At 40.6% G+C, this 14,331-nt stretch overlaps 1 protein-coding gene across 1 annotated transcript in view; it reads left to right on the top strand.

Annotated features, from left to right (window-relative positions):
• The window catches only part of SS18 (synovial sarcoma translocation, chromosome 18), a 43,646-nt gene extending 39,244 nt beyond the window's left edge, over positions 1 to 4,402 (top strand). Inside the window, exon 10 of the mRNA XM_009886637.1 lies at positions 2,688 to 4,402. Coding sequence (XP_009884939.1) covers positions 2,688 to 2,714 — 27 coding nt within the window. The 3' untranslated portion in view covers positions 2,715 to 4,402. The remainder of the gene's footprint in view (positions 1 to 2,687) is intronic.
• Positions 4,403 to 14,331: the final 9,929 nt, after the last annotated feature.

Below are 14,331 nucleotides of genomic sequence, written 5' to 3'. Positions count from 1 at the left end.
GCAGAGTCTAGTTGGAGGTTAGTAACAAGTGGTGTCCCTCAGGGGTCAGTACTGGGCCCAGTCTTGTTCAACATATTCATCAATGATCTGGATGAAGGGATAGAGTGTACCATCAGCAAGTTTGCTGATGACACAAAACTGGGAGGAGTGGCTGACACGCCAGAAGGCTGTGCCGCCATACAGCGAGACCTGGACAGGCTGGAGAGTTGGGCAGAGAGAAACCTGATGAAGTTCAACAAGGGCAAGTGTAGGGTACTGCATATGGGGAGGAATAACCCCATGCATCAGTACAGGTTGGGGGCTGACCTCCTGGAGAACAGCTCTGTGGAAAGGGACCTGGGAGTCCTGGTGGACAACAGGATGACCATGAGTCAGCAATGTGCTCTGGTGGCTAAGAAGGCAAATAGCATCCCGCATCAAGAAGAGTGTGGCCAGCAGGTCGGGGGAGGTCATCCTCCCTCTCTACTCTGCCCTGGAGAGGCCGCATCTGGAGTACTGCATCCAGTTCTGGACTTGCCAGTTCAAGAAAGACAGGGATCTGCTGGAGAGGGTCCAGCAAAGGGCTATGAAGATGATTAGGGGGTTAGAACATCTCTCATATGAGGAAAGGCTGAGGGACTTGGGTCTCTTTAGTCTAGAGAAAAGAAGATTGAGGGGGGGAATCTTATTAATGCTTATAAATACTTAAAGGGAGAGTGCCAGGGGGATGGGAACAGTCTTTTTTCAGTGGTGCCCAGTGATAGACCAAGAGGTAATGGGCACAAGCTTGAACGTAGGAAGTTCCATCTAAACACAAGGAGGAACTTCTTCACTTTGAGGGTGGCAGAGCACTGGAACAGGCTGCCCAGAGAGGTTGTGGAGTCTCCCACTCTGGAGACATTCAAGACCTGCCTGGACGCCGTCCTGTGCAACCTGTTGTAGGTGACCCTGCTCTGGCAGGGCGGGTTGGACTAGATGATCTCCTGAGGTCCCTCCCAACCCTGACTATTCTGTGAAAAATCAACTGCTTCTTTCCTATCAATGCTAATGTAACTTTAAAACAAACAAGAACCACCAAAACTCCAGGCTGGAGTTGAAGTGGAGGACTCCTGTAAAAAACAAACAAACAAACAAAACCAAAACAAAACAAAAACACCAACCAAACAAAACCAAAAAAAACCCCCAAACTTCTAATTAAAAGATGAAGCAGAGGTTTTATTCCTGTAGAAGTTACTAAACTGTAAAAATCTAATCTTTGCAATATCAATCATTCAGAAATGTCATTAAAACATAAACTATTACTTTCCTCAGCATAAATAAAATGGAGAGTAACTAAATATACTTTATAATCAAGTTGAGGTTCTAGTGTTTAAATAAAATACTGATCTGTCAGTAGAAGATCAGTTGAACTTTCAAGAACTTTCCTTTGGAAGTGAGAATAAACACAATTGCCTGCATTTTTAAAGGAGAACAGTTGGCTTTCTACAGGAATTAGAAAAAACAAGGAAAAAGGAACAAACTCTTTCAGTGTGGTAGTTTAGAGATGCAATTACTTCAAATTATTTAACAGATAAACAAAATGCTCATGCACTGAACTAATAACTTCCTCCTGCAAATAATAAGATACAGGAAAATGCTTTGATTGTGGCAAATGTAGGGTTAAGCAAACTTAATCTCTATTTGCTGAGTTTCTTCCCGCTTCTTCCAGCTTTCATTGCAGTAGAAGTGGATAACCCTCTCTGTAGATAGGCTCTACTCCTTCAGTCTGTGCAATCTGAGTTCCACTGGGAAACTCAATTATAGAGGACCTCTCCACTCATTCATACTAGCCGTTCCCATAGGTATTGTGCTGCTTAAATTCTCATCTGGCAGTTGTTCTGAAACTCTTCTTCTTGACTGATTGTCATATTACAATGGAAAAAACTGACATTGCAACATTAAACATGAATTTAAAATACTGCCTTACTGTGATGGTACTTAACATGGAATGGTGGGACCACAGTCTGGAGAATGTTCACTTCATAGCACACTACTTGTTTCTGCAAGCTTTGAACCCTGTGGTGAAGGATCACGGTAAGCATGTAGCATTGACGCTTTCACCCCTGCCCTCTTCTGCAGTACATGACATTCTGTCAAAAGAAATAGAGAGTATAAATGAGGGTAATAATTGTATGTATCGGATCTATGGAATAATTGATTTCCATAGGATATGTTGACAAGTTCTTTATGTTCACTGGGACGTGCCTTCATTTTTGAGGTACATGTATCAGTCTGTTCTGTGATGCTTGATATATGAATATTTTTAGGTATCTCTGAAAGCAGGTTGGTTTCTTAAATTACTTTGAATTTAGGTGACCTTGTCTTTTTGAAATAATTTTCAAAGTTTAGGTGGCAAATAATTCCCGTCTTTTATTTTTGATGGTTTTCTGCAAATTTCACAGCAGTCTACTGAATTTAAATACATTCTTCTGATCAAATTAGGTTCCTGGCTTTGAATCCGTATCATCAGCCTTACTTTTACAATAAAACACTAATTATTTTTAGTGAGATGAGACTCTGTACTACTTACTCATATCACTTTATCATTTATTGTTACTTGTTCCCACCTTTTAACATCATATTTTATTTGGATGGTCTTCTGATTTCAGCTTTTAATACAGGAAAACATGCCTTGTTGTCTAATTAAATATTTTGAATTTATTTTTTAGGGTCAGTATGGAAATTATCAACAGTGAAAAAGTACTCACATTCCGGTAGGCAGTATCTCTTAGCAGCCATATTATCTCCTCAGCACTGTGGACATCTTCCTGAGATGAGAACCTCCCATTCCATCTAGCTCTTGGAAAAATCTCGTGGCTGTTTTATGGTATACAGTCTTTATGGGTTAATTGTTAAAGACTGTAGATTCTCAGAAACTGATTTCACATCTCTACTCTAGATGGCAATATTGGACAGAAAATATGTGACATAACAATTTGCAGTGAGTTGAGAACTGTATGTCAAATAGACTGTTACAGACTGAAAGGTGCGAACAGCTTTGTATGTTTATGAAGGTTATGGGAATTTAATATTTTTTCCACAGATTTTTTTTGTAGGGGGAAAGGGGAAATGCACACTTTTTACAGCAGCAATATTTTGTATATTATGTTTTTCATGTGGTGAATATGCAAGACAGTACACTACTCGCTGGGCAGGATGAGAAATCTACTGTTAGAAATGGGTTGGGGCATGATAAGTGCTTGATTGTATAAGTCTCGAAATGGTGTACAATAAAGATAACAGTGAAAAAAGATGGAGAGCATCGTACATCACTGATAGGTTCATGTATAAAGAATAAGAATCCCAGTTATCTAAATGGGAACGCAATTAAGAACAGTATAATATAGTCTTGTGAAAAGATTAATTTTTTAAGCTTTCCAATTTTTCTGAGTGAAGCATTTTTGTAAAAATTGTTTCTAACATAGTTTCACAATTTTCTGCAACATTTTTTGGGTAACACGATAAACGTTTGGGTTTTATTCCTCAAGTGTTTTGTCACAGCTTTGCATAAGCAAGCTGTAATCCCTCTTAATAATTGCAATAACAAAGAAAATGACAAGTGTTAATTTTACTTGGCTTGAATATGCAAAGAACTTGAAAAAGAAAATGGAGGACAGGACTGTATTGTATAAGTGTATTTTAACCTTTAGTTCAATAATTTGTATGTATCAAAATAGCCTAGAAGACTTTGTAAAGCCTATCTAAACTTTCCTAACTGGGAGTTAATATCTTTAGAAAGGGGGCATTTTTTGTGTGTGTCCATTTTTCTTATTGGTTAACATGAGACCAAGGGATGTTTTATAACATCAAATATAAAACCTGTTGGTGAGGTAAATGCCAAATTTTGTTTTGAACTGCATTAATGCTTATAGTGTTGCATGTGAGATAGAGGCAGCACCTCAATCAATAGCATAGTACACAAAAAAATTGGTTTTGAGACTGTCCTGCAACTGTATATCAGATAAATAAATGGATATTCTACTGGGCAGGAGTATACGCATTCAAGAATTCCTGGCAACTTTTATAAAGGACAAAACTGAAGATTAGCCCAGGAGTAAAATTTTTTTTTTTTTTTTTTTTCCAGTTAGCAATCATGTTGGGGTGGGGGGGAGGGGAAGAAAAACAGCTGGTGTTCATAATACGTATGACATTATACATGGAAGACAAGATTTTCGATTTGCTCATCATTTTTAAAGGGAAAACAGTTTTCTTAAAGTCAATAGAAAATACACATCAAGGTTTGAACTGATATGGCATGAGGAACATTATTATGAATGAAACGCTTGTAGGTTCTGTGCCAATTTTCCACCACTGTGTACTTCATTGCTATTTAAAACTGTACTCCATCAATTCTAATGGAAGAATAAATTATTTGTGATTTTAATTTTCTCATTTGTTTCTTTAAATTAGATCCCTATCACTCTGATGTCTCATCTGGAGACTCTGCTGTGGGTTTTTATTTTATAGAAGTTTGGCCAGATTAACCAAACTGTATTTGCATTCTAGGACTTTATCAAAATTCTCTTGCCATAGCCAAGTTAATTAGAATTAACTGTTCAGTAATCAGCATGTTGTGTAGGTTGTTTGTTACGAAATTCTTCCTCTGAAAATGAAGGTCCATGAGGCTATAATCAAGATGACTGAATTAGATAAATGAGTTGAGGAGGCAAAAATGTGTTGAACCCAACCTGGTGTAGATATGTTATCTCATTTGAAATAAGCTCAACTGACATTAAGAAATAATTTGTCTTTCCAGCCCGTCTTCTGTTGTCTTATTCTCCTTTTTAATGGAAACTAAAATTGCAATTTTAATAAGCAGAATTTCCTCCAGGGTTTCCCTCCTAGAGACTACTGCATTTGCAAGGTTTAATTGTTTTATAACAGTCCTGTTTCGTAAAACTTTTTAATTGGTGGTGACAAAAATTACCTTATTCCTCTGATACTATGCCAGAAGAACAACTTGAGAGGAGATAGCTCCATGCGAAAGTATACTTACTAAGATTATATATTAAAAAAAGAACCAGTTTTCCTTAAGCAAAAAAGAAACAGGAATGCACGACCGGACCAGGATGAAATAGCAAGATACAACACTCATTTTAGTAAGGATTCTTTATAACATAAAATGCCAAACATAGCACCTTTTTTACTAGTTTCCTATTGGTTGGATTTTATGTGTAGAATGTAGAAAGTAAGACCTAAGAAAGAGACCGACATAGCAAATCAAATACATGAACAGAAATGACACAAATTTTCAAAGAGTGAAGACGAGGAGTTAATGAATTAAGCGACTTTTAGTTATCATAGCGCTGTGACTTTTGCCGCCGTATTTTGCTCTTCCTTTTCAGACGGTTTTATTTCCCTTTCTGCTCTGTGAATGAGTCGCAGAAGGGAGAAGCTGCCTCACTGTTTCAAACGAAATTGACTTCACAGTGTTGTAACATAAATAAGCAAACATGCCACTTTATAGAGCAGGATAAATGTATCTTTTTTGCAAATAGTCCCTCTTTCATTTTCTTATCTAAAATTACTTTAAATGTTTAAAGTAATTTTTTGAGAAAATACTCCTGCCTAAAGAGGGTCAAGGTCTTCAGTGCAAAAATATCATTGTATTTCTAAGGTTGAAACACTTTAATGTGATTAAAAAAACCAAACAACAAACCTCCAGGTTTTAGATTCCAAAAAAGGAAACAATACTTAAACTTATAAAATGAAGAGTAATTGTTACATCAGCAAGTCCGGTGGAATTCAGCCAGAAGCCCTGAAGAAGTTTAAAAAGCAAATAGTTGATTTTCCTACATGGGCAACAGTTGCTGTATCATAAAACAGAAGCATAAAGGTGAAATCCTATGAAAGGAACCCAAACAAACCTTCTGAAGTGAATAGATAACTGAATAAAGTAGTAAGTTAAATTTAAAAAAAAAAAAAAATCAGTAGTATATTAAATTTTTGTTTAAAAACAAACAAAAAAGAGACCAAAATGTGCCCCTTAATCTGCTAGAATTATTGTAAAAGATGATAGCACAATCTGATGGAATTGATCTTTGCCTGTTCACAGAGCCTGAAGTTTTCTGAAAAGTTACTGCCATAAAAATATGGTAAGGTGGACTGTGAAGCACTGGAAATCTGGTAAGATGGGGGGGGGCGGGGGGAGAACAGGCATAAATGCTAAATGTTAAAAAAAAAAAATAAAAAAAATGGGGATTGATAACAAATTATGCCAGAGCTCTATTGGCATCACTGATTATCCCTTGCCAAATATACTGGAGAAATGAATACATGTTCTGGTAACAAAATGAGGTGGAAATGGTGCTACTGAGACTATGGAGGACTTAAAACTTTGCAGAAATGCAGTGGACAGTAGCAGAACTTAAGAAATAGCTGATATTTACAAATACAACAGAGTGGGTTCTGAGTGGGATAATACCCATTTACTCAGATGCAGTTAATCAACTGTCAGGAGAAATTCTGTAGCTGGTGCACTAAAACTTGTGTTTAGTGGGTATCAGAAGTCACAGTGCCACCAAAATGATGAAAAAGTGGTGGTATGGAATGCTTAACAACATACCGTGACCCTCATCAGAGTTTTATCAACACTCTGAATCGCTGTGTTCATCCCTGTCTCTCCCATATCAAAAAAAGATAGGTAAGATGAAAGATAAGCGGGTAACGAGTGGTCAAGAGCACATGAAGTATGTTTGGGATTCTTTATTTCAGCAGTCGGGATGTATAAACCAGAGGTACGTAACACAGTGTCATTTTTGCAAGGATACGGACAACACGATGAAAATTAAAGGCAACACCTTTAAAGTTGATAACAGAAAATGCTTTTTATGACATGCAGAACTGCAAACTCAATCCTCAAGATATTATTGAAGCCAGGGGCTTAGTAGGATTAAAAAAATGAATTAGACTTTATATATATATATATATATATGAGAGAGAGAGAACATGCACAGTTACATTAGATCAGCTGAAAAGAGTTTATTTTGAAAGACTAAAAGCTCATCCTTCACAGCTTTACGCAGCAAGCAGCATGCTGGAGTTTGGAAGATATTTTTGTTGGTACCTTGACAGTAAATATTTGGAGTATATTTAGATTTCTTTTTATCCTAAATTGTAGAGCCTCACTCTTCAAAACCTGGAGGTGGGCGTTATCAGCAGCGGAGTATCGGTTTAGATTGCAGAATTAAGCTGAAATGTAGGTCTGAACTGGGGTGGCAATGTTCTGCTCAGCCAATTATTTTTTTCCCACTATGGTGAAATATATCACCAAAAGAGTTTGAGTATTGAAATACTGAACGTTTCAAGCTTGCTGGATGCTTTCACTCAATTCTGACAAGCTTCCTGTGGCACAGTTTTTCAAGAAAAAATCTTGACTAACCTGTCAGAATGTACGAGTTCCTATTCCTGAGATCTGATGATTTTACAGGAGGAGTTTTTCCAGTTTTCTGTAGCTCACGTTTTCTCATTTTCCCTTAATAACTATCCTTCACTTGGTCTTAGGAAATGAAGGTAGTTCAGGATGTCAGTGGTTTCCCATATTTCCACCTCGGGTTTTGGATGGGGGCAGAGCGGTGGGGCTGGGAAGGGAGCTGCTGGGAGAGCCAGAGCTATTGGGCTGTGAACCCTTCAGAGCGCTGCGCGATGTTCACTTGACACTTTTGAAACAAACGGTGTAGCTGAATTGCCATATAAATGCTTCTGCATTTTGGTTCGTAATTTTCATTTAATCTAAAAGTTAATTTTACACAGCATAAATTCTAATCACCTCCTGCAGTCGGTGTTGCCAGAAGAGTGCTGGCACCTTGACACAGCTCCATTACTGATACTTTCGTAAAAAAAGGCCATTTGCTAGGGCAGGCTCGGTAGGAATACACGTTTTGGTTTTGTGAAATTAAGTTACATCAGTTGTACCTCCTGACTGGTTTTTAGCAAACTTCAAATCAAGTGAGGAATTTTCAGTCTCCAGTATTAAGTTGCCCTTCTTTACGTTTTTCCAGTTGTAGCTTTTGTCAGCCCACAGCCTTTGGACTTCCTTTCCCCAGGACCACAATATACGAGTATCACACTTAGAGTTTCTATCTAAATACTGATTATGGCCTTACTTATTTTATTAAGAGAGTTTCTTGCCAAGTTGATATGGTGTCAATCTCAAAGGTTAATGATCTGTTTATCTCCCCCCTCCTCCAGCCCCCCAGCAATGATGCGGATCGTTTCAGAGCTGGGCTCTTCTTATTTGAGCTCCTAGGTAACTACACCTAGCTGTTGGCTCCCAAGGCTGTTGTTTCCCTTCTATCATGAAATACATTATTTAGAAACTTACTGTTGGGGAAAAAGGGTTCTGCCTATAAATGGCCAGATTTTTAGTTTCTTAAGTCTAGAGAGCCTGCCCATCTGAGTATGGCAAAGTGTTTGCTAGCTTCACACTGGCTTCAGATTTGTCACCTGCTTTCAGCATCCGTGTAGGCTCAGGAAAGGTAAGAACACAGCAAACCTGAGGCAGGCGCGAAGGTTTCTGCTGTATCCCCCAAAGTTTTTCGGCTGATGACAAGCGGTTGACTTTTAGGACCGTAAATAGACGCTTGGTGGGTAGTAGGATATCTGTAACCGCTGCAAGTACCTTGTGTGCATGCTAACATGTCTAATGGAGCCTGGTGTTCATTGGTGCTTGTTACGACTCTTGCTATGCTCTTGCTGTAACGACAGCACTGATGCTTTATTACCTCAGAAGCTTAGTTCTATATGGCCTGTATTATTTGCCCTTCAATTTCACATTGCTCCGTGTTTTCCTGCTCTCTGGCAGCAAACAAGGAAGGCAGAAAACCAGGAATCTTATGTGGGACCCACTCTGCTGAGGAAGGAGCAAGAGATATGGAGAAAAACTAGTTTGCCTGCTTCAGTAGTTCTTCTGCCTGTTTAGAAATTGGAGCTTAAAATGTGGTCCTGAAATCTGTGAGCCAAGCAGGATAGAGGTGACCTGCTGACTAAGTTTTCTTGATACTCTGCCCTATTATTGTTATTTAAGTGACCACTGACAGCCGCTTGCTGTCTGAGCGAGCACTCGGCAGTATGTCGGCACAACCAGTTTGTATCGGTGTTTTGAAGTGAGGTAGTGGGCCAAAGCATCTCCTGTTGAGCTGCCTCTGTTTCCACTGGGAGCTGTTGTGGGAGGATGCTGCAGGGTGTCACGCTGGCTGGTGGGTGTTTGTGTCTTTGCGACATGGTGGTCCAGTAACTCGGTGCTGTGGTTTGGACCGGACTGGCCAATGGAAACGAATGACACATGCTCTCTGTCTCCAAGGAGAGGAGGGAGAGAGAGAGACTTATGAGTTTAGGAAAAAACAGATTACTTCAATGAAAATGTTAATAAATTAATAAAATAATAATAATAAAAAATGAAATATATACAAAACCAGTATCGAGCTCTCAGGATGGTGACCAGGACAGTGTCGCTGACAGGCACAGGGAAAGTCTCAGACTGGACTCAGCAACGGATGGGAGCTGGATTCCAGGTCTGAATTCAAGAATGCAGGGTTTGGCATCAAAGGCAGATGAACAGACAGAGTTTTCCTTGGACACCGGCCATTGAAGAAAGAGAGCTGACCCTTTGATCCCTCAGCTTCTATACTGAGCATGATGCAGATGGGATGGAATACCCTGTTGGTCAGTTTTGGGTCACCTGTCCTGTCTGCTCCTCCCCACAGGTGCAACCCTTCTATGCTTTTCTACTTCCGACCCTCCAATGGGGCACATGACAGAGTTAGCTGCCCTTGGCTGTTATGGCAATAAGAATGAGCAGGAGCCTCTTTGGATACCATTCCTTGGCATAAATTACAACTTACCAGGTCTTATCACCCTGAGAGCAAACCATTTCTGCACAATATGCTGTTAATGTCAGAAAGTTTGGTTAGTTAGAAGAAGCTTAGCTGCAAAGTAAAATTACAAAACAGAAAATAGGTCCTGTTTTACTTCAAACAAGGACACTCAGTAACTTGTAGGCTACCCCATGTTATGCCATCAGTAGTACAGGCAGTTTGTATATTTAGATGAATATTAAGAAGCTCTCTCCTTTGTTGCTGTTTCTCTCTCTCATCACGTGACCATGCTGCATCATCTGCTCTGTTTTCGTAAGCCATGACAGCTCACCTTTTGAACATGCCCATCTTCTAGAACGATGGCAGGCAAGACTCACCTTGAAGCCTCGCAAAGCTAGAGTTGCTGTTGGTGACACTAGAAGATGTCAGTGACAAAGAACAGGTAGCAATTATTTATGGAACTGCCCACAAGGATGATAAGATCATCTGTAGTTTCTCCTTTGGTATGTATTGGAGACCACCTTCTCCATTGCTATGAGGAGGCTCTGAGCCCAAGAGACAGCTATAAATTAGTGGATTTACATCATATGTATAATTTGGAAGCAGGGCTTTTGGGTGAAGAGCTCTATAGGGAACTGGTCCCTGAGTTTCTAAAGAGCACACCTTCCAAGCACCAGTACATGTGAGGGAGAGGGTGCCCAAGAGGCTTGCTTCTGTTGCTTAGTGGCTGATGACTTTGGAGTGGGGAAAGTCTACTACAAGGAAAATGGGCAACAAAATCTGCCTTCTCCTGGCAAAATCCATAAGGTCATGTGGAAACAACCCAGCCCTGAGTCCTCAGTTTCTAGTGCTGTGGGCACCTGTGATGTCATCAACAAGAAGAGTTTACTACTCCTTTTATATGAGGCTTCATGGATTTCCACAGATGTACTGATTGGCATCACTGGCCTGGGCTGGGACACCCATCTCCCCCACCATCTTCTGCACATGTAGATCTTGAGAGCAGCAAAGACTGGTACTCCCTTTTTTCCAAATAAATGAAGACCCAAGGAGAGTAGATCCCTAAGTGCACTCTGGACAATGGTGCCAACAGCCTGTGGCAGAGGGTCATGAGACCCTATGCAGACAAGGAGGTGTGCTGTAAAGGGTCCATTTATCCATCATACTGTACACTGATGAATCTGAGAGCTATGGAGCCTTTGAAAGCAAAAACCTCATGTTTGAGGAAAGGGCGGGTGTAGAAAGCTACGAGGAGGAAGAGATGGCAAGATTTAGAAACATCCACAAACATAAAGGCTTCCTTAATGTAACCCAGGAGACTTGCAAGGACAAAGGAATGTCTGTAGCACCAGTGCTACATAGCGGGGAGAGGGGAGAACTTAGTGCTTTACGCCAACTTTGATGCTTGATGGCATTCTCAGAAGGCAAAAAGTCAGATCATAAAGTAATACACGATGGAAGGGACCTAAGGAGGTGTCTAGTCCATCCTCCTGCTCAAAGCTGGGTCAATTGTGAAATCAGATCAGGTTGCATTGGTTTTCATCCATTCAGGTCTTGAAAACCTTCAAGGATGAAGACTGCACAACCTCTCTGGGCACCATGTTCCTCCGCCTGACTTTCTTCCACATGAAAATGTTTCTTCTTTTAGCAAGTCTGAACCTCTTCTGCTTCAGCTCATGCATGTTGTCTCTTGTCCTCCAACCATGCACTGCCATGAAGTACCTGGCTTGGTCTTTTTGCTAACCTCCCTTCAGGTGCTTGGAGGCTGCTGTTAGGTTCCCTCCAAAACCATCCCTGCTCAGCTGAACAAGCCCTGTTCCCACAAGCTCTTCACAAAGTGCAAATGCTCCATGCTGGTGGCTCTCCATTGAATTTGCTCCACTTCATCAATTTCTTTGCTGGGGATGGAACAAGGCTGGACAGAGTACTGCAGGTCCACACAGCTCCCAGTGCACAGTCAGTCCCTAGCAGTCAACGATGTCAGTGCCCGGAAACAGAAAGTGTCAGGAACCAAAGATTATATAGGAGGAGGTGTTAATTTATAAGATCAGAGGAGAAACAAAACTCCAGATGTCTGTATACAAATGCAGTAAGTACAGGAATATACAGAAAAACTCTTAAGTGTACGATCAAAATTGTGACTGCATTAGCATAACAGAAACGTGGTTCTATTTATTTATTTTCAGGGCTTGAACATGAACATATACAGAACTTTTTTCAGGAAGGACAGCAAATTGAAGAGAGAAGATACTTTGTCAGTGAATAAGGCAGTAGGTCTTCTCTGAGGTATGGAACACAGACCAATTGAGAATTCGTGGCAATAACAAATGGGAAGAGACCAAATGCTGTCGTTGTGGTGAGAGTTTACTATAGACTTTAAATTAGCTCTGAGGTGTGCTGGGCCATTGCTGCGACTGACCAAGCCGAGTCATCTGACGTGTAGGAGCTGATGGTAGTGGGGAATGGTAACTGTGCAAACATGCCTTGGCAAGTGGACGCAGCAGAATACAGAAAGGTTTCTCAGGGAGTTTTGGTACAGCAGGCGTGGGGAGAGCAGACAAATGGAAGAGGTCTTCTGTGTTTGTTCTCACCAGTGAAGAGGAATCCCCTCTCAATGCAGGGCTTAAAGGCAGCTTGAGTAAGAGATCACAAAGTAGTAAGAGTTCACTCTTAGGAAAGGAAGGAAGGAGAGGAGCAAATACTATTTTGAACAGCAGAACCAGTGCTGCCTATTTTTGCATAGTTGTGTCAAGAATAAGTTTATGGCTGGATTCTCTGATGCCTAACAGGTTGAGCTCTAACAGCAGGCCTTGCTGAACTGAGGTATTCATCAAACCTCTTTTCTTTCCTAGTTGGGTTGTTTCGTGACCCTTGTAAGAATGTAATGTCTTGAAACATCTCTCTGAGAGTTGAGTGAAATTTGTCAAATTTGGTTGAAATTTGTCAAGGAGTTCGCTTTTCCTCAGGAAGCTTAGCGAACAGCAAACTTCCACAAAGACAGCATTTGTGAACTCAGAGAATGAAGAGGAAACGTGTCATGGGGAAAAAAGTCTAAAGAAAAAGGAGTTCAGGAGAGCTGGCAAGTTCTTAAAGAAATTATACTACGGGTAGAAATACAAATTACCCCAGTGTGGAGAATCAAGAGCTGATCAGTGCCTTCAAATAAAAGAAGTGCACAGAAAGCAGTCATTGTTAGGTCTAACCTTAAAAGAATAGTAGAACACATTGAAATAAAATCAAAGCAAGCCAAAAAATGAAATATAACTATTCAGAAGTACTGGTAGAAAAGGAAGAGGTGGTCCATTACTTCATAGAGAACGAAAGCTGTAGACAATGTCGCTGATGAGTATTCAAGCTTGGGATATTACTCTTAGGCTTAGGTAGGAATGATCAGTTACACAAATACCTGACGAGGAACAGTTCATTAGGCACACCTAACTTTACTACAGTTACAGCAAATTATTAGATTGCTACTCTTATTTTAGGATTGTGGAACTAGTAAAATAACAGCAATAATAACAATACAGTCTAGATTTGTTATCTTATTGCCCATGTCAGACCAATTTATGGCAGGAGAAAAGACAGTGGGCACATTAGAGGTAGGCTCTTGGCGGGGATAATTATCCCCAAATGACTACTGGCAAGAGGCGAGTATGGAGAGATGATGGTGGGTGGATGTCAGAGGGGAATAACGTGTATTGATCGTATTTATCAAACACAGTGAGCTGACCACAAGATCCATAATAGTATATTGGCTCATTATAGTACAAAACATATATTAGCTCTAACATAGATTACACCTTTACTTTTAATCCCCACCACCGCTGAGGGAGCCATGAACTTCCAGCAAAGGATACGATGGGGAGGGAGTAAAGAAATGGTCTTGCAGAGGACCTGTCAGCTGCCACAGCCCATGGAAATGGATGCTGGGAAACCAGTAGGTGAAACTCTCATTTTGAACACCAGTTGCTGCTGCTATTCAGTTGTACCGTTACCCCTTTTTAAATTAAGAAAACATCCTTTGATTTTAAACTTTGCCTACACAAATTCATGATGTTGTGATTCAGAGGGTCCTAAACTCCTGAGTGATTTTCAACCTTGTTAAGCGCCAGTGCAATTTTCCCAATTGGTGCTGAGAAACTGTGGCTTTTGGGAAGCTGAGAATCCAAGTTGGCTACTAAATAGGCTGTTCTTCAACCCATAGAAGACGGTGGTGCTTTTCCTCTTTTTGCTACTGAGAACCTAGCAATGCTCAGGATCTCATTCCACCATCTTCAGCTGAGCTGGAGATGTCCTGGCTGGAGCTGCAGGCAGTGCCTGTGCTAGGGAAGGAGGCTGTATTGCCACCACAAAAGGAGTTCCCATTCCCCAGACGCTCTTGCTCGAGCAGGGAGGAAGAGGAGGTGTTCTTCCTCTTTCTCTGGAGGAAGAGGCAGGTCAGCTGAGCAGCTGGGTGCCAAGCACAGGGGGAACTGCACTTCCTAGGAGGGGAGCACGG

The sequence above is a fragment of the Charadrius vociferus genome, unplaced genomic scaffold (genome assembly GCF_000708025.1).
Source record: "Charadrius vociferus isolate BGI_N301 unplaced genomic scaffold, ASM70802v2 scaffold45, whole genome shotgun sequence".
Taxonomy (NCBI): domain Eukaryota; kingdom Metazoa; phylum Chordata; class Aves; order Charadriiformes; family Charadriidae; genus Charadrius; species Charadrius vociferus.
Note: the sequence above shows the minus strand (reverse complement) of the source record. Positions and strands in the feature narration are given on the sequence as shown.